Raw genomic sequence first — 19,963 nt, forward strand, 5'->3', positions numbered from 1 at the left:
TGAATAATATTGCATGAGTTCCTTGTTTTTCAATGCAGCATAGTATTCCATTGTGCGAATATACCACAGCTTCTCTAGCCATTCGTTTGTTGATGGGGCACCTCTTCTAAGGCGGAATTTTTTTGTTGTTCTTTTGGTCGTCCATGGTAAGTTCACATCATTTCTTCTTTGGTCTTTCTTATCTTATTGTCCAGTTTTCACATGCATGCCAATTGATTGAAAATACCATGGCTGGGGTCCAATCTTCCTTAGTTCTTGGGCATGAGTGCACATGTAAGTTCTTCCGCTACTATATTGGCCACATCTTCCAAATTTCTCTCTGCAGACAAATGAGTGTTTCCAGTATGTCATTTATACATGATAAGAAACTGCAAAAATTCAAGACAGGTCCAGAAGAGGATATGCAATGAAAAATATCATTGCTGATTTCAGATGAGTCCTGTAAGAAAGCAGAGAATACCGGAAAGATGTTTTCCTGTTATTGATTATACAAAGCCATTAAATTGTGTGAATCATAACCAATTATGGGTAACATTCTGAATTATCTCCCTAAACATTAGTTTTTCAGCCACACTGACCTCTTTATCTTTCTGTTCACTGACCTCTGTGTTCTTTCTGTTTGAGCCTGATTGTTCGTTACCCCCGGAAACACCCTTTTCTGGATAGCCTCATGGCTGACTCTTACCACCGTCTCACCTCGGTATCAATGTCACTTTCTTAGTGAGACCTGTGCTGGAAGAAAAACCACCAGAGTGCTCCTCACAGGCAAGGCTGGTGAGAGTCCATCTCACACGCTTTGGGCCCGTTGTCAGGATGGACCAGTCCCTAGAAAAGAGCACCTTACTTCGAAAGATGGAGGATCAGAGAGGAGGAGGAGAAACCTCAATGAGATGGATTAACACAGTGACTGCAGTAATGGGCTTGGACACAGCAGAGATGGTGGGGACAGTACAGTATCAGGCAGGGTGTCGGTGTGTTATTCATAGAATCACTGTGCGTGGGGGTGGACTCGAAGTCACCTAACACAACCATTTAAGTCATATAACTTGGTGATTTTTATTGAGTATCTGCAGAAATTAAGAAAATCCAATTATTTTGAGAAGTTTGTGTATACCCCTATTGCTGTGCCCTGCTGGTGAAATCATGGTATGAAACTGTGGGGTATGATTCCCAGGGAGTCCAATTAGCTTTGATACAGTATAGAAGAAAGGTCCCGTACTATTGATTAAATCTTCTAGCTCCAGAAGAATGTCTCCCTGATAATTTTCTCAATTATCATCCTAATTTGTCAAGGGCTTTATAACTTGTCATTATGGTTGTTGTTTTTGTTGTTGTTGTTTACATTGATAGCAAATTAATTACTTAGAGCATGAAGCCTGCTACTTGTTTTAGTATGGCCCAGCAGCTAATAATAGTTTAACAGTAAAAAGACTGTTTTGTGACATGTGAAAAATCATTTGAAAGTCATCTTTCAGTGTCCATGAATAAAGTTTTATTGGAACACTGCCCACTCATTCATTTTCACTAACGTGTAATTGCTTTTGTGTTACAACAGAATAAAATAACTTCAACAGTACTTAACCCACAAAGTCTAAAATATTTACTGTCTGGCCCTTTACTACAAATTTGCCAAGCCCTGCTCTAAAAGCATAACACAAGATAGACCTAGAAGAAATAAATAAACAAAATGTGTTCAAATTTTTGTCATTTGAAGTTGATAACATCGTTTACTTTTATTTGGAACAATTGTAGTTCCAAGCCATATGATAGCAATTTAATAATAAGACATGAACTTGCATGTTCAATTAGGAATTGTTGGTAAATGGAACTCATTTGATTTAGCTATTTTGATTTCTACTTAGCTTTTCTCCTTCTTTTTACCTTTTTTATCTACTGTCAAAAATCAGATCTGACTTCCATTCTTCTCAAACTTCTGACTCCTTGTTATACAAAAACATTATATCTCAAAAGTGAAAATGAATTAATGTTTCTGTCAGACCCCTCTTTGGCACGTAGAGTAGAAATCCATCTATTTCTGGTACAGTGAGCAGTGCATTTTCAAGAGGTTATTTCCTTGAGAAGGAAGAAGAACAGACATCCGAACCACTCTATAAAATATTGAGAAATGGCTTTGTAAACTCAAAATCACTTGATCCGTTCTTACCAGGGCAGTTTTATTTTCATTTCATCAAGTGTGGTTGGCATTTGACCTGACATTCCTGCTCAGCTCACTCTGTTCTGAGTCAGTCATTCTCCATAGTCTTGGGTCACCATCAGAAGCTATAACGTTTCCAGAACCTCCGGCTCATATGATTTCTCATTATTTTGGCCTTTTATAAAGAAACAACAAAGTGATTGAAAATATGATGACTTGAGCAATGTTTTTAAACTTCTAAAGGTTATTGTATCTTCTGGTGAATCAGTTGATTATCAGTGTGAAGTTACAGTCTAGTGAATTGCTTTTTATGTCTTTTATAGTCATGGCCTCATAACTCCCAGAAAATGATTGGCTGAGACTGTACAAATAAAGTGTATAAAACTCGTAACAGGAATTGGGCAGCAACTATGCAGCACATCAGATGCTTGGGCCCTTCTAAGGGGATTGGTCAGCTTTACCATCCAGATGGACTCACAAGTGTTGAGGGATCCTCACAACCATCAAGAGGACAGACCAGAGTCCTTGCACTGATAAGCCCCTAGATCAATAAAACAGCTCTTTCTTGTTCACTTTTTCTCTCCTTAAAGAGGGAAATTTTTGTATATATCTGATTACAATCTATATTTTCAGTGACTGAAATTTTCTAAATATTTCAAAAGTTGCAAGGATTTTTTCTGAATGGTTGGTCCTTTCATTGTTGCATGTTGCATTTGTTACATTTCCAACATTAAAACAAATTACAGCCAAAATGTAGAGGACCTATGTAAAAATCCTCTTTTGCATGGTAATAGCAGTCAATATAGATTGCATCTCAGTGTCAAGAAAACAGATTTTTTTTTTACCAATAGGCAACATCATGATGGATAGAGAAGAGATTGAAACTGTCAACAATTTAATCTTAACTTGGATCCACAATTAACACCCTTGATACCAGCAGTCAGGAAGTAAGGAGGTGCATTGCCCTGGGCTAGTCAGCAGTTAGGGACCTTTCCAACTTATTGAGGAGTAATAATATCAGTTTGAGGACTAAAATGTGTCTGATTCAGACCATGGTCGTTCTGATCACTTTCTGTGCATTCGAGAGCTGGACAGTGAATAAGGATGACAGAAGAATTGATGCTGTGGTGTTGGAGAAGAGAACTAAGCATCCCATGGAGACCTAAAGAACAAAGAAATAAAATAGGTCTTGGAGTGCTCCTATAAAATAGGAGCTGGAGTGCTTTTGGGAGGTAAAAATAATGAGGCGTTGCCTTATACACTTTGGGCATGTTGCTAGGAGGGGCTATTCCTTGAGGGACATGATGCTTTTAAGGATGTGAGGGTCAGAGAAGGAAAAGAAGACCTTCAGCCATGTGGATTGAGGTGGTGACTGCCACAAATGGACTCTAGTGTGTCAGGACATGTGACAATGGCACAGGATAAAACATGGTTCAGATCTATGAGTTGTACTTGACTCAACAGCACCTAACAACTAACAACAAGAAGAAGCAATCAAGAAATCGGAATGAGTATTGTGTTGGGAAAACCTACTGTCAAGGCTCCTTCTAAAGTGCTTAAGAGCAAGGATATTCATTTAGAGACTAAGGTGCACCTTACCCAAGTCATGGTATTTTCAGTTGCTTTATATGCATCTGAAAGTTGGACAATGAATAAGGAAGACGGAAGAAGAATCAATCCCTTTGAGTTGGTGTTGGCTTAAAGTACTGCCCAAAAAACAATCCAATCTGTCTTGGAAGAATTGCATCCATGTTGCTCCTCAAAGGAAAGATTGGTGAAACATCATCTCACATATTTTGGACCAGTCCTTAGAAAAAGACTTAAGAGAATCAGTCAAAGAAAGTGAGTATGACCTTGAGTGAGATGGATTCACGTAGGGACACAACAGACTGGAGCCTGTCAGAGATTACGTGAATGGCTCAGGAGAGGGCAAGGTTCTAATCTCTTTTCATAGAGTTGTTGTGAGTCAGTGGCACCAAACAACCATGCACAAGTTCAGTGAGCACTGCAGGATCCTGAAATGGACTTAAAAAGCAGCTCTACAAAGGTGTAAATATTTCTTTTTTTTTTCTAATATGCAATTTTAAAGAGGTATTACTGAACCTTTAATCTATACATATTCTACATCTATTTTATTATAAAATAGTAGTTCTAGGCGGGTACTCTGGTGGCTTAATGGTAAGGAGTTGGGCTGTCAAACCAAAGACATGCTGTTTGAATCCACCATCTGTCTGCTCCACAAGAGAAAGATGGACATTCTCCTCCCATGACAAAAACTGCGTCTGAAAACCTGCTGGAGGGTCCAGCTTTCAGTCATTTACAACACAATGGTACACAACAACACTGGGATTCTGGTGGCCCAGTCCTTAGGGAGCTAGCAGCTTAACAAAGGTCACAGCTCTCTGGTGGTTCAAACCCACCACATTGTCCAAAGGAGAAAGGTGAGCAATGTCCTGTGCAGTTGACAGCCTCAAAAACCCAATGAAGGGTCAGCTATGAGCTGGTTCTACCTCAAGGACAGTGAGGAACTTTATCAATATACAAAAGTGTACATTTTGAATCTTTTTTCTGTAAGCAGCATATCAATTTGTCTTGATACATTTATACATGTGTGTGCCATAACTAATCCTAACAATTTTTATGCTGTGTGAGTTACTGGATTTAATCAAGTGTGTGTTTGTTTTACTGTGACAGTATACCAAAATGAGGGGAGTGGTGGTGCCCTAGTGGTAAGAATCTACGCTGTAATCCAAAGGCACTTGGTTCAAATTCGCCAGCTACTTTTCAGAAGGGTGGGAAATCCCTTCCCATATGATTGCTGTCTCTGAAAACCTGCCGGAGGGTCAGCTATGAGTCAGTTCCTACTTGATGTACACAACATATCAAAATGGGTATTTGAGTGTCATTCCAAAAACAATTTCACCTCACATACTTCCAGCATGTTGCTAGGAGGCTACTCCTTAGAGAGGGACATGATACTCGGAAAAGCAGAGGGTCAGCAAAGGAGAGGAAGACCCTTGACCAGGTGGATTGACACGATGGCTGCCTCAGGCTCTAGTGTGTGAGGATGGCGCAGGATAGGTTCATATAATTCATGGGGTCTCAATGGGGCATACTCAACAGCACCTAACAACAACAATAAAAACAGTTTACAGTGAATGTGTAATTTTGTAACTGAATTTATAGGAGCATTTGTAATGTCAATGTTTCTCCTTTAACAGAAATCAAACCATTATTAGCCACAGCTTAACTGACTTTCTGCTCAAAGCTTCTGATGACTCTAAAAGAGGCATCATTAGCATTGTAAAATCCTGCTAATGGAGCCAACACATAAAACAGCTATTACTCTTTCATTTGTTCACTAAAAGCTTTGGAAATGAAAATGAGCAAAATTAGTTTAGAAGAATTGGTATTTGGTTGAAACAACTCATATTTCACAGAGGTATACACAAATACACTTGGTGCAGCTACAGGCTCATTCTGGGGTGGTTGTTATGTGCCATCAAATTGCCTGCGACTCATAGTAGCCCTGTATACAGTAGCTCTGAACCTTGCAGTATCCTGAGCCTGTCTCACTGTCTCTGACACACCTGCTCTCATTATCCCAGTTACTATGTCAGCCCGTCTCATCCGGGGTCTTCCTCTCCTGCGCTGTCCTGCCACCCTTCAAACCAAGTATGATGTCCATCTGCAAGGACTGGTCTCTCCCAGCAGCATGCCCAAAATATGTGAGACGGAGCTTCAAAATCCTTACCTCCAAGGAGCAACTTGGTTTCACCTTCTCTAGGACAGACCTACTTGTTCTCTTGGCGGTCCATGGTATGTTCAATACTCTTCTCCAACATCACAACTCAGAAGCATCAATTCTTTAATCTTCTATCACTCTCCAGCTCTCTGATATATAGCGAGTAATTGCAAAGACCATGGCTTGGATCCGATGCACCTTAGTCTCTAGACTGACATTGTTGCTCTTTAGCACTCTGGAGAGGTCCCTGACAGCAGATTTCCCCATTGCAGTTCATCTCTTGATTTCCTGGCTGCTGGTGCCAAGAATAGAGTCTTCTCTAAAGAGATAGAGTCTCCTCTAAAGAACTGCTCACTCTTGGAGGAGGACATGGTCATGCATCTTGAGCAGCTCTGAGCTTTTTCGTTTTCATGGGGTTGGAGTTAGAACTGTGAGTGGTTGGTGTTAGAAACCTTTTATGCAAGTTAGAAGTTCATCATCAACTTTTTGGAAAAATATAAGTTTAGCGTTTTCAGTAAACATATACTATTTTTAAATCTCATTTCTGCCTGAGGGGCTGACTGTGATTAGCAAACAATTATTTGAAAGAAGATTTAGATCATTAATTTAAGATTTACCCATGGGCCAGATTTGGCCTATTACCTGCTTTTATACAGCCTCTGAGCTTGGAATGACTTTTGTATTACTTACCTGGCCATAAATGGGGTCAGAGTATTTTGTTAGCTATTAGTACTATCTGAAATTCAGATTTCAGTGTCCATAAAGACAGTCATTGACACAAGTCCATTCTGGCTCCTTTACTGTTTTCTTGGGCTGCTTTCACAATGTAACAACAGAGTTGAGTAGTAGTAACAGAGAAGCAGTTGTAACCAAGGAGCCTACAACTTTTACTGTGACCCCTTATTTAAAAAGTGTGTGCAAAACCCTAGTTTATAACATTCAGCAGAGGACAAAAATCACCATGGCACATGTGTTCAGACTGTGGGGCTGCTTCCCCCTCTGGCTTCCTTCCCTGTCTCACATTTTCCTAGCGTTCCCCAGGACATGGCTGACAGAAGCCCTGGTGGCAGTGCCCTGGCCAACTGCCCAACCCAACAGACGGACAGCGGGTGACAGCATCTGTACCTTGAAGAACCACTGAGACCGGAAGGCATCAGTGAGTGTCCAGTACATTGATACAGATTATATTTCACCCGTAAAGAGATAGGAGAAGAGTGCTGAATCATCACTGGTCATCTTTGAGAGTTAATCACATGTGTCTCCCACGCCCTGAAAAGAGACCATGCAGATGCACAGAAGTACAAAGTAAAAGTTTAGCCCCCAAAGCCTTCTTGGTTTAATGTAATATTGATGAAAATATTTTGTTGAAATCTAGGGTAATAGCTAAGCCATCCTGGACAACAAGCTTCAATTAGTATCATTCCAGGTAGATCCTAACTGTAATACTCTGCATGTCCACCCACCCTCAGAGTTCCTTGCCTGCCATGTTCTCAACCCTCCACCTGCCTCTTCACGCTCCGACGCAGCCATGGGAAGCCTATCCCTCCTGTCCTTCAGGTCTTGATTCACCTGGCTCTTCTGCAGGCCAGCCTTCCCTGACTACTCTATTTAAAATTAAAAGACGTGGTGCTCAGATACCACTACCAACACTTCTAATCACAGTCACATGCATGGACTTTGATAGAATGAATGGGAGGAGAATGTAAAATAGAACCTCAGATTCCTGAAAGGAAAAAAAGAAACCCTTAACTTCCTGGATGAGTTCTAGGGAACACTGTTGTCATGATCCATTGCGAGTTACACTGCTGACTCAAGATTGTGTGTCTCTGGCAGTTTGAGTATACCAGCAGCCTCTAGGAAGAAAGAAGGGCAGTCTCTTCCCATTTTGATTCATAGGCTCAGAAACCCCCAAGAGGACCACTATGAGCCATGAGTAAGTGGTGACTGACTGGACTGGAGGAGACAGGAGGACTCCCTGGAGCTGAGATACTATTCAAACTTTGAGCCAGAACCAATCCTTGAGGTCACATTGTAGTTAAATAGGAAATTGGCTCAACAAATAATAAAGAACATTTATAAGAACAACCAAAATGGAAATGAGGCCAATCACTCATTATGAAGAATAAAACCAATGTCGCTAAACAATTTGTGCAGAAATTACAGAGTGGACCCTAAAGTGAATGTAAACCATCACCAGAAACAGTAAAATGTTATTTAAAGATAAAGGGGGGAGAGAGATACACTCAGCCCCCAAGCTACTCTTGGGGTTATAGAAATTTCTGTATCTTGATTTCAAAGTTATTTCACAAGTATATACATCTATCAAAACTTATCCAGGACTTCAAGTGAGTGTCCTTTATCATAGATAAATTAAACCCCAATAAAATTCTTTTTAAAAATGAAAATGTAATGAAACGCTGTATTGTGTGTGGCCATTTATTTCAGATATTGGTTTAAGAAGCCAGTTTGAAAAGTCTTCAGAATAGAAAAGGAAATAATAAACATTAATATCCTAAGAGCATTTTATTGGTCAGCAAAATTCTAGCTCTCTGTGCCTTGAGAGAATAGGATGTTCTGTTTTTCATGCCTTAATTCTCAAATTAGTTTTAGAAGGTGGAAGAATTTTTAAATCCCTCACTTGTTCGTAATTTTCTTTTGTTTGCATTTCTCCATCTCTGAAGATATTTTTTAGTCTTAAAAACTGTTAATGTTTCTGAGTTCTTGCTATGGTCAATAATGCTGCTATGAACATGTACAAATCTCTGTTTGTGTCTTAGTTCTCATATTCTCAGGATATATTCCAAGTAGTGAAATAGCTGGGTCATACGGAATTTCTATGTTCAGCTTTTTGAGGAAGTGCCAAACTGCCTTCCAGAATGGTTGTACCATTTTACAATCCCACCAACGAAATGTGTAAGTTCCTCTCTCACCACATCCTCTCCAACATTTATTACTTTCTGCTCTTTTGTACTTTGCCACTGTTACTGGAGTGAGATGGTACCTCATTGTGTTTTTTTATTTGTATCTCTCTTACCAGTGATTTGGAGCATTTCTTCACATGTCTGTTTGACATTCAGACGCCTTCTTCTGTGAAAGTTCTTTCCCTGTCTTTTGCCCAATTGGTAACTGGGCTATCATTCTTTTTCTTGTGGAGGCCCAGGAGTATTCTGTAAACTGTTGTTATAAAACTCTTGTCTGAGATGGTATTACCAAATGTTTGTTCCCAGTCTGTAGGTTTTCTTTTCACCCTGTTGAAAAAAGTTTTTGATATGCACAGGGATATTAATCTTTAGAAGGTCCCGTGCATCAATTTTATCCTCTTTAGATTGTGCATTTCTTGTTGTATTTGGCACTCTCTTTATACCTTGGACTAGAGCTTCTAAGCTTGATCCCAGTTCGTCTCTTATGAACATTATGGTTTGGGGCTTTACTTCCAGGTCTCTGATCCACCTTGAGTTGATTTTTGTGTGATGGTGTGAGATGTGGATCCTGTTTCAGCTTTCTACAGGTGGAAGTCCAGTTTTGCCAGTACCATTTGTTGAAGAGACTTTCGTTTCCACATTTGATGGCTTTGATTTCCTTGTCAAATATCAGTTGACCATAGATAGCTGGGTCTATTTCTGGATTTTCAATTCTGTTCCATTGGTCTGTGTGCCTGTCATTGCACCGTACCATGCAGTTTGGGTTACTACTGCTGTGTAGTAGGTTTTGAGGTCAGGGAGTGTTATGCCTCTAAACTCATTTTCATTTCTCAGAAGTATTTTGCTTATTCGGGGTCTCTTGCCTCTCCAAATGTCCAACCATAAACTAATGGATTGAGAAATTATGGCACATTCATGCAATGGAATACTAAGCAGCACAAAGGAGCAGTGATTTTGTAAATGATTACCTAACTTGGGAGGGACTGGAGGGGATTATGTTGAGTGAACTAACTCAGTCCCACAAGGATAAATATTGTATAAAACCATTATTGTAGAATGAATATAAGGATCCAGGAGGGGTGGGAGAGGATGGAAGCAGAGGGATGTGGATGTGCAGGGGTCGAGGGGCATTAATCATCGGCTTGTACAAGTTGATGTGGGGCGGGGTGAAGGAAGTTTGTTCAAATTTGTATTCAAATTTTGTAAATAAACTAATAGAAAATTTTAAAGAAGTGTTGATGTGGTGTAAGTGTGTGTGGAAGAAAATATTTAATCTGTGTAGCTCGTTTCTAGGTGGCTTTATGTGTTCTTGGGCTCGCTGAGAGTCAAATTGTGTGAGTTTCGTGCCTTCCTCTTTCTTTGTCATTGATGTGTCCATAGAAAGGACTGGGTCAGGCAAGCCTCTCTAGGTCTGAAACTGGTACGCTGCAGCTTGGCTTCAAACTGTGACTTTCATGCTTGATGGCTTCATCATGGAGCGTCCTACCTGAGACTGGTGAACTATGAAGTCAGATGACTTGTGTAATTAAGCCGTGATGGTGTTTTAAGCTCAGTATTGTCTTTCCCTGTACAAATACTGCTGCCTCGTGCTGACTGCTTGCTTTTTACCTCCAGGGAACCATCAGCGTTGGAGTAGATGCCACTGACCTTTTTGATCGTTATGAGGAGGAATATGAAGATGTCTCTGGAAGCGGCTTTCCACAGATTGAAATTAACAAAATGCACATCTCCCAGTCCATTGAGGTAACAGCACACAAACACCTCTGAATACAGTGGGCTGAGTTAATGAGGCACAGCCCGCCAGCAGCTGGAATGAAAGAGCCTGCTTGGGGTTCCTCATCTTTATTTATGAAAGGATGCAATTAGCAACTGGGAAAAAAGCTACAGTCACCGCCTGTTTGTTCCTGCTTTCTGACATGTTAGCCAGCATCAGTAGGGGGAGGCAGAAAGGGGCACTTAACTCGCAGAGTCCACAGATCTCCCCAGTTAGAAAGTGCTAATGGTCCAGGAAAAGTAGAAGCACAAGGTCACAGTGATTTATTTCAGAGGGAAAGGCAGGACTCTGGGGATGATTCTGGGAAGTGGTTTTAACTTGAAGCATACACACTACTGTGTGCTAAAAGGCTATATATAGCAGTTCTGCCTTCCTGAGCCCTGGCATCCCCTAAATGACATCTTTTTGCCCATTATTTAGATGTGGGTTGTCAAGCCTTTCTACTGGGGGTCACAGTAGGCCTTTTCCCTCTCAGCTCATGTATTCATTCTCAGGCATATCAGCCTGAACATGGAGTCCTAAGCCTGGGACACTTGCTCACCTCTCCAGGCTCCCAAACTTGGCTAACACAGCAAAGGAAGTTCGTCTTTCCCTGGCCTCGCCCTAGTGGCCAACAAGGAGAAGCCCAGCTAGTCCCCAACAGAAAAGCACCTGGCAGAGACTCTAGGCCTCAGATGCCATTGACTAAGCTCAGACCCAGCATTCAGACCCAGGTTTCCACGTAGATTTTGTCGTTGTTTTGTTTTTAGGTTTTCTCACAAAATGTTTGCAAGATATATTGCCTTGGCTAGTAGCCACTTCCAGTTCAGATTAGCAAATTGAGAAGAATCTACAAGCGTACCTTAGAGAACCTTGAGGTTCGGTTCCAAACCATCACCTTTTGTTGGTGTAAGTGTCATAATAAAGCAGGTCACGCGGACTTTGGTTTTGTAGCACATTTAAAAATTCTGTTTACATAGTGTTTACATCTGGTGGCGTAGTGGCAAGAAGCTGCACATCCTGAGGACGTACGGTTCAAATCCACCAGATGCTATGCTGGAGAAGGAGGGGCAATTTCCTCCTGTGCCAGTACCCGATTCAGTGGTACACAACAAGAAAAAAATATATGTTTACGCTATACTGTAGACCATTAAGGAAGCATAGTCCTTAAGGACTAACCCAGAGACCACATCTCTGGCAGTTGGTGTCCACCAGTGAGAAAGAAAGATGGGCAACCTCAGAAACCCACTTGGAGAACCAGCCATGAGTTGGTTTGGTTTCGACCTGGGGGCAATCAGTATAAATACATATACTGTTAAATGTACAGCAAAATTTTGAAAAGGCTTGAAATATTGCAAGAAGTACCAAAATGTGACACACGAGTAAATGAGCCCGGGCTGTTGGAAAAACAGCACCAGTAAATTGCTGGAAGATAGGATTGCCCCAGACGTTTGATTTATGCAATGTTCAGTGTCTCAGATACTGAGAACTGAAATGTTCAGAAGGGTGATCTAACAAGATGTATTCAAAAGATGAATTGCAAAAAAAAAAAAAATTTAAAAAAAAAATTAAACAAGATAAAAGATGAATTGTACTGGGAAAGTACTGAAGAGCAACGATGTCAGCCTGGAGATTAAGGTGCGCCTGATCCAGGCCATGATCCTTGGAATTATTTGCTATGCATCAGAAAGCTGGACAGTCACTAGAGATGATAGAAGGAGAATTGATGCCTTTGAGTCGTGATGCTAGAGAAGAGCATTGAATATACCATGACTGCTAGGAGAACAAACAGGTTCATCCTAGAGAGGGTGAGACTAGGCTGCTCCTTGGAGGCAAGGTTTCTGAAGCTTCGCCTGACATACTTTGGACATGTTGCAAGGAGGGACCTGTCTTTGGAGAGGAATGTCATACCTGGGAGGGTGGAGAGATTTGTAATTGGAGGAATCAAATTTGATTTGTGCAAGAGAGGAAGCCCCTCAGTGAGACAGATTGATTCAGTGACTGGGGTAATGGGGGTAGGTGTGTCAGAGACAGTAAGACTGGCACAGGATAGAGCAGGGTTTAGGGCTGTTTACACAGGGTTGCTATGAGTAGCAGGCAGCTTGACGCTACATAGTAACAACACAGCTCAGGAGAAGACCCCAGATGAGATGGATTAACTCAGTGACTGGAGAAATGGGATTAGGTCTGTTGGAGACAGTAAAACTCGCTATGGATAGGACAGGCTTCAGAGCTATTGTACATAGGATCGCCATGAGTCTCTGGCGACTTGACGGCACCTAACAGCACACTGCCCGACTCCGGACTTCCCTCCAGGTGGGCCCTTGTACTGACAATACATTTCTGAGGCTGCTGCTGTGGGAGCTCTAGTGGCTTTGATTCCTTTATTACCAACATGTATTATCTTTCAGGCACCTTTGACCTCTACAGACACAGCCATCCTGTCTGGAAACCTCTCAACCCAGAACGGGAACGGAGGAGGCTCCATTAACTTCGCGCTCCGCCGAGTCACTTCTGCAAAGGGCTGGGGAGAGGTAAGCTTGTCTTCTGGCCCAACTGTGTCCTCGTCCCTTATGAAAACTCGGTTCTGAACACTTACACTCTAAGTAAGCTAACTCAAAAAATGACTCGAGGGCCACATTCATCCAAGTTAACTCACCCCAAGAGGAAAATATGCCTCATCCCTGACAAGAAGTCCTCCGCTTGCCAGACAATCTCAGTTTAGGCGAGGAACACAGGATTTCCTCTGAGACCCAACTTCTAGAAAGCCCACCTTGAGAAACGCAACATCTTTGTTCTCATTAAGCAAAAGGTTGTGGGTATGGACCCACCCCATTCCCCTGCTTGGCCCCAAGGCCAGGGACAGTTTCAGTGCTCTGGTCCACTGGCTAATGGTCATTCAGCAGCCAGTTTTGCCGAGCAAATTGAGCCGTATCAATTAACATTGAAGCTTGCCTTGAAAGTCACCCAACCTGGTAAATGAGGCGGCCAAGCTGGCTGCCGACTGCACGGCTGTGCGCACGCAGAACTGCTGATGGGCTTCAGCACCAGACCCAGGAGAGCCGTCTCCAGTCACCTGTGAGACCTGCAGCCAGGGAAGCAAAGCAGAATGGAAATGCAGAGAAGCCAGCACCATAGGAGGGCAGGGGCGCACCTGGGCACCTCTGCCCTTTGCAGATGGCAGCTCTCCTATGGGGTGGGGCTCGGCCCCCAGAGCCTCTTCTCCTGACCCAAGCCCTGAATAGCTAGCAGTGGCTACCTGAGGCTGCCAGAGGCAAGTGAGCCAGTGCTGTTTTCTATGGAGGGCCTCCTTTCTCATCTTTTTTTTTTTAATTGTGATTTTTAACAAACATTTACAGAAAAGTTGGCTATTCATTCATTCATTGTTGTACATTTTCCTCCTTACCCCTCCCCAGTTCACTTTTTAAAATAATACACTCATTCATTGTTGCATAATTTCCTCCCTCTCCCCCACCATTCCCCCAGTTCACGTTGCTATACATCTCTCATTACGGACTCTTGTCATACAGATAATGCCTAATCAGATACTCCTTGTAAACAGTTCTTTCCATCATCTGTTTCATTGCAGTGTTCATTTTTTAGCCCCTCTTCTCTTAGTTTCCGTTCAACTCTCATGTCAGTCCTGTTTTAGAACAGTGGTTTTGTGTAATATTTGTCCTTTTGTGACTATTTCACCAGCATTATGTCTTCCAGGGTCCCCCATGTGTAATATTTCAGGAGTTCCTTGTTTTTCAGTGCTGTGTAGTATTCCATTGTGTGAATATACCGTAGTTCTTCTATCTATTCATTTGTTAATGGGAGGGCCTCCTTTCTGAAACCTGGGCCACCTTTGCACCTGTAAAAGCAGCAACCCTTTGTGGGCAAAAGTTAGAATGATAAATGGAATCCTTCTCCTCTCCCTACCTTTAGAGTCTGGCAAGACCAAAAGCATGAATGAAACCAAGAATTATAACCAGAGAGGGACAGACCTGATACCTGGGTTGCTGCTAGAAGCCAGAAATCCCATTAATACTTTTTTTTTCCCCCCAAACAGTTAGAATTTGGAGCTGGAGACCTACAGGGGCCTTTATTTGGTTTGAAGATCTTCCGTAATCTCACGCCTAGATGGTAAATATGGGAGTAAGCCAGACATGGAAACGGGTGACTTTAGTGGCAGTATGAGGTCCCTCCACACACCGAGAGCACATGTGTGCTAATGAGAAGCCGGGGCGTGGGAAGGTGGCCACAAGGGTGGGAAAGGACCTGCAGTCCAGCCAGTTTACTAGTTGTGAGACTGACACTCTGCTGTCCTGCTTGTGTCTCCCGGGGGCCAGGAGGACCACTAGCTTATGGGGAGAAGTGCCTTCATGGGGAAGTTGGTCAGCGATGCTCAGATAATAATTTACTTGTAAATCATTTCTTTGTCCAGACAGTGTTTTACGTTCTTGAAAGGGGGCTTTCTTTACACATGAGGCAACTTTTTATCGATGATGATCGGTGAGCTGGGGCTCTAAACCCCACCAGCCTTAGTCCCTCCATCTTCACTCCCTCGGTGATGACACATTCCCAGAACTGTGTACCACTGACCCTTCTAGAATATAGAAGCAACCTTGTTCCCCAATTGGGAGTGGCAATCTTTGTGACCTCAGATAAAAGAATCAGGTGAAAGGTAAAATAAAACCTCTTTCTCCAAGTTGTGTGGGGGAGATGTAGCTAATGGAATCTTGAAGTTATACATGTTATACATGTCTGAAGAAGATTCTTTCCCTACCACCCGTGTTCTTCATGCCCATAGGTCTAACCATAGGCATGAAGGGAAACTAAACCACGGTGTGGTCTGTATGAGGCGACCTTGTCATGAGTGCAGGCGGACCAGGATGCCTATTTGGGAATCTCCTCAAGGACAAGGGGAGACTAACTTCTCAAGGTTCTTCCCAACAGAGGACACAAGATGGGCCAGTGCACTAGGTGTCCCTGGTGTCAGTGACCACCTGGGCCCTGCTGGGATGTAACTTCCAGGGCCTTCCTCAGAGGGCCTGTCTAAAGTGGGTGGGGAAAGAGACAGATATTTAAACTTCTAACAAAAACTTGAGGTGATAATCTATATAAAGCAGTATTTTCTAATCTTGCCTGCTTAGACATGTCACATCTGGTGCTAACAAAACAGGTCCCCACACCTGAATCAAGCCTGTGAGTTAGAGACCTCGGATCCAGAATAGGGTTATCAAGCACCCACAAGTGACTGCTAAAATAGGGTGCGTTAAGCAGACACTCATGTGGTCACCATGGGTCTCAGGCTGGCCATTGAAAGCTTTTTCTTTTTTCTTTTTTTGTTTTTGTTGTGTTCTTTTTTGTTTTGTTTTTAGCAAAACAAGTGAATAAATGTTTAAGAGGCATAGCTAATGTAAGGTAGGCCATGCAAAAGAGTTAAAGTGAAAAAGAGAGAAACGGGAAAGGGGTAAAGGACCCCTGGAAAGACAGAGATGAGCCCAAACCTTACAGCATGTTGTCAGCAGAAAAGGACAGAAAGAAATATGGCCATTGGCTTTTGCAGGCATGGAAGCTGAACTTGTCATTATCAAACTTGAGAATACAAATTTATAAACAAGCTACAGGACTTCTAAACAAATTGTTATATACCATCAAATCAGAACCGACACATCGCTGCCCCTCCGGTGAGCTTTCAGAGGCAGTAAGTAAGTCGCACAGGAGGAGATTGCCCATCATTCTCCTTGGAGCAACTGGTGGATTTGAACCATGTACCTTTGGGCTGGCAGCACAGCCCCATACCACTGGTCCACCAGAGTTCCCTTGTAAATCAGTATCCAGTTTAATAACATGTAGTGGCCAGTCAAGTTGAGCCTGCCACCCAGGGCCCCCTGGCTCTACAGTCAGGTGATGGATGTGCAGGCTCACGAGTGCTAGGTGACTCGTTGAATGTGGGGTCACTTCTGGGATGGCAGGTGGCCTGGCACCACGGTTCATGCAGACAGTGTTACCTCAGTCTGCCGACCCGTGCTCATCTCCCCACCTGAGGCCTGGTTTCTCCCTCTTGGTGAGTGCTGCGTTTAAAAAATCTCAATCTTAACTCTGTGATAAAAGGAGTGCATTCTTTAGGTTTTGGGTCTTTTAAATTTTGCCCTGCACACCGACGCTCTTGTCTCTGTAGCAGTTACTAGAGAAATTGGTGTGGGGCCTGTGGAGAGTAAGGAGATTCACTGTGATTAAAGGTATCATAATGACTATATGTGGGTGTATGTGTATATGTGTATATATGTATGTATATGAACTTTGAGAAACTACAGTAATAGAAAGGCTCCAGGTCTTTTGTTCATAGGGTTACTTTGAGTGGTGCTTGACTTGACAGCAATCAACAGTATATATACTAAAAGCATTGCCTCCAGAACCTAAAGAGGAGGGAAAGAGGCGGCACTGCCTAACATTATACTCATTAGCTAATGCATCTATCAGAAGCCAGCTGCTTGAATCACCGTTGAACAGAAGTGGAAGGGATGAATGACATTAAAGTGAAGTACCCCTTTTCAACCAGAAGGTGGTGCTGCACTCCCTTAGAAACGAGCTTCGGATGCTTTCACATGGGAGCTGGTGTGCTGTTCAAGCTTTTTTTTTTAATTAAATTTTATTAGTTTTAATGAAATTTACAGAGATTTTGGGTTTTCATTCATTCATTGTTGCACTCTGTTCAAGCTTTTCAAATTGCTTATTACCAAACTGTGCTATTGACTATTTTGCTTATCATCTTAATATTTGCTGTCTCTTAGTCTTCACTTGGAAAGCTCTGAGGGTGGGCTCTGGCATAGTGCATCTTAAAACTTATCTACACATTAAAAACTCTTGATGAACTTTAAAAATGTGAACCCACCTACCCACCCTCCCCAAACTGATGAAATCCAGGAGTGGGAGCCAGTCAGGTAGGTTACCCAGTGATTCTTTTTTTTTTTTTTTTTTTTTACCCAGTGATTCTTGTGCGCAGCACAGTTTGGGTACCACTACCCTAGACAACTTTTTTCAACCCTTCCAGATGATTCCACTGTCAGCAGGATTGGCTCCATTGTCTCAGGAAGCAAGTGTGCAAGTGCCGTAGCTGTAGGGAAGTCAGACAGGGAGGCGGTGAGGGGTTCAGGCCCACAGGGACCTCTTGTTCTCATGGATAGAGGGCAGATGGACCGTTGCCTTGTTTGCAGGAAGCTGGCCCAGGATTAAAGAAGTGACAGCAAATGAGCCCTGAGCCTGGCTGAGAGGACAGTTCTGTAGAGAGCAGCTCAGAGCCTGGTGTCACCCGTGACCTTTTGTCTATGTACCCCTCCAGCTTTGTTACGACAAACTGTGCCCTGCAGTTCTCATCCCGGGGAATCCGGCCCGGCCTCACCACTGTCCTCGCTCGGAACCTGGACAAGAACACCGTAGGCTACCTGCAGTGGCGATGGGGAATCCAGTCTGCCATGAACACAAGCATCGTCCGGGACACCAAGACCAGCCATTTCACTGTGGCCCTGCAGGTGAGGGTCCCCGATGCTGTGGGCAGCCCTCGGGGTGCCCTGTCTGTCTGGCACCCACTTGAGGAGATATTTTCTAGGACTGCACACTTGGTTTGGTCTTTGTGTTCACTGAATGTTTGGGATGCAGTCCGTCTCAGACCCTCATGGTGGCTGCATTCAGAGGCCCCTGATGCAATGTGCCTTCATCACATCTGCTAAGAGCGGCCTGGAGATCAGGATGGGAACCCCAAAGCAGAGTCATGGAGACAGGCGGATGCTGTAAAGAAATGGGGGGGTCAGGCAAGCAGAAGAACAGCTGCTCTTAGCCCTGCCTGCCACTACCTCATAGGAAAACCAGTGCAATGTACAGAATTTTCTGTTATAAGAATTTAGAAAGCTGGATTTTTTGTGACATCTCCCAGTATTTAAATAATGGTTACTAATCAGTATTTTAGGGAGCTCTGGTAGTTTACTGATAAGGAATTGCACTGCTAAACCAAAAAGTATGTGGTTCAAATCCATCAGCTGCTCTGAGTGATATAGATGAGCAGTCTCTTCTCATGTAACTTGTTGTTGTTGTTAGGTGCTGTTGAGTCGAGCACAACCCATAGTGAGCACACCTGAAGCCTGTCCTGTCCTGTGCCATCCTCACACTTCCTGACACACTAGAGCCCATTGCGGTAGTCACATGTCAATCCTATGTGACTTACTGCTTCTGAAAATCTGCTGGAGGGTCAGCTATGGGTCTATTCTGACTTGGCTGTTCTGAACAACAGCAACAACAATGTTTTACACACTGGTGAGGCTGCCAAGTTGTGATCCTACCTTAAAGACCATCTGGATGCAGGCTCGGCCCTGGGGGAAGCACAGCTGTCCTCCACACAGTTTGCCTTCTGTCTCCTCAGCTTGGCATCCCGCACTCCTTCGCACTGATCAGCTACCAGCACAAGTTCCAGGATGACGATCAGACTCGGGTGAAAGGATCCCTGAAGTAAGTCCTGGCTGGCCCCTGGGGACACACACGGCATGTGGAGTGTGTAGGGCTTTCACCGATGGGGAAAGATGCCTTCCTCTGTCAGTCTCTGTGTATTTCTTGAGGGCCTCCTCTTGGCTGGCAGTGGAGATGTCCTTCATTCCCAATTCTGGTCCTGGAGGAGCGTGGAAACCATGCCGCAGGGGTGTCCCTACCTTGCTGATAGGCTCCTCCACCTCTGGGTGTTGGGAAGAAGCCATGGAATCCCAACCTGCCTGGCTGGGTGGCAGCTGCCCATGATGAATGGGAGAGTGGAGAGCCGAGGAGACCCCCTCACTGCCGTCTGCTCCTGCAGGGCGGGCTTCTTCGGGACGGTGGTGGAGTACGGCGCCGAGAGGAAGATCTCCAGGCACAGCGTGTTGGGGGCTGCCGTTAGCGTGGGCGTCCCACAGGGCGTTTCTCTCAAAGTCAAGTAAGTGGAACTCGGATCTTTTCAAACAAGAAATAGCCTGCAGCTTCTAACTCAGTTTCTAACTAACCAAACCCCCGTGAAGGCTCAGATAGGCTTTGTCATTTTGTTCTTCAGGCTTAAGTTGCTTCTGTCTTTTGTGTGAAGGAATGCGGAAGCCTCATGTTCAATCACTGGGAAAGTCAGCACTTCTGCCGGTGGGTCTTCCTGCCCTTTGCATCTCTGTGGACAGACCTACAGCCAGCCTGTGGGCTGTGCTCCCAGGAGCCCTCCCCTCTCTTACGCACACCTCCCACGTCAGAGATTGTTCCATCAGCGCACAGACCCTTCCTCACCACCTGGCTGCTTCCCCTCTGTCCTTTTTTATTCCCCCCCCAGAGAAAACAGCTTTTATTGATGTTTATCTCCATAAACCAAAAAAGCTATGTCCCCACTTTCTGTTACCCCA

At 43.5% G+C, this 19,963-nt stretch overlaps 1 protein-coding gene across 3 annotated transcripts in view; it reads left to right on the forward strand.

Moving 5' to 3' along the window:
- DNAJC11 (DnaJ (Hsp40) homolog, subfamily C, member 11) overlaps window positions 1-19,963 on the forward strand; it is a 117,410-nt gene that overhangs the window by 69,241 nt on the left and 28,206 nt on the right. For all 3 annotated transcript variants that reach the window (XM_006885784.1, XM_006885785.1, XM_006885786.1), the window contains 6 exons: window positions 10,436-10,564; window positions 12,986-13,108; window positions 14,629-14,702; window positions 17,905-18,094; window positions 18,979-19,064; window positions 19,402-19,518. In XM_006885784.1, the coding sequence (XP_006885846.1) occupies window positions 10,436-10,564; window positions 12,986-13,108; window positions 14,629-14,702; window positions 17,905-18,094; window positions 18,979-19,064; window positions 19,402-19,518 (719 nt within the window). The remainder of the gene's footprint in view (window positions 1-10,435; window positions 10,565-12,985; window positions 13,109-14,628; window positions 14,703-17,904; window positions 18,095-18,978; window positions 19,065-19,401; window positions 19,519-19,963) is intronic.

Source organism: Elephantulus edwardii, unplaced genomic scaffold, assembly GCF_000299155.1.
Source record: "Elephantulus edwardii isolate Elephantulus edwardi_28Jun2011 unplaced genomic scaffold, EleEdw1.0 scaffold00045, whole genome shotgun sequence".
Taxonomy (NCBI): Eukaryota; Metazoa; Chordata; class Mammalia; order Macroscelidea; family Macroscelididae; genus Elephantulus; species Elephantulus edwardii.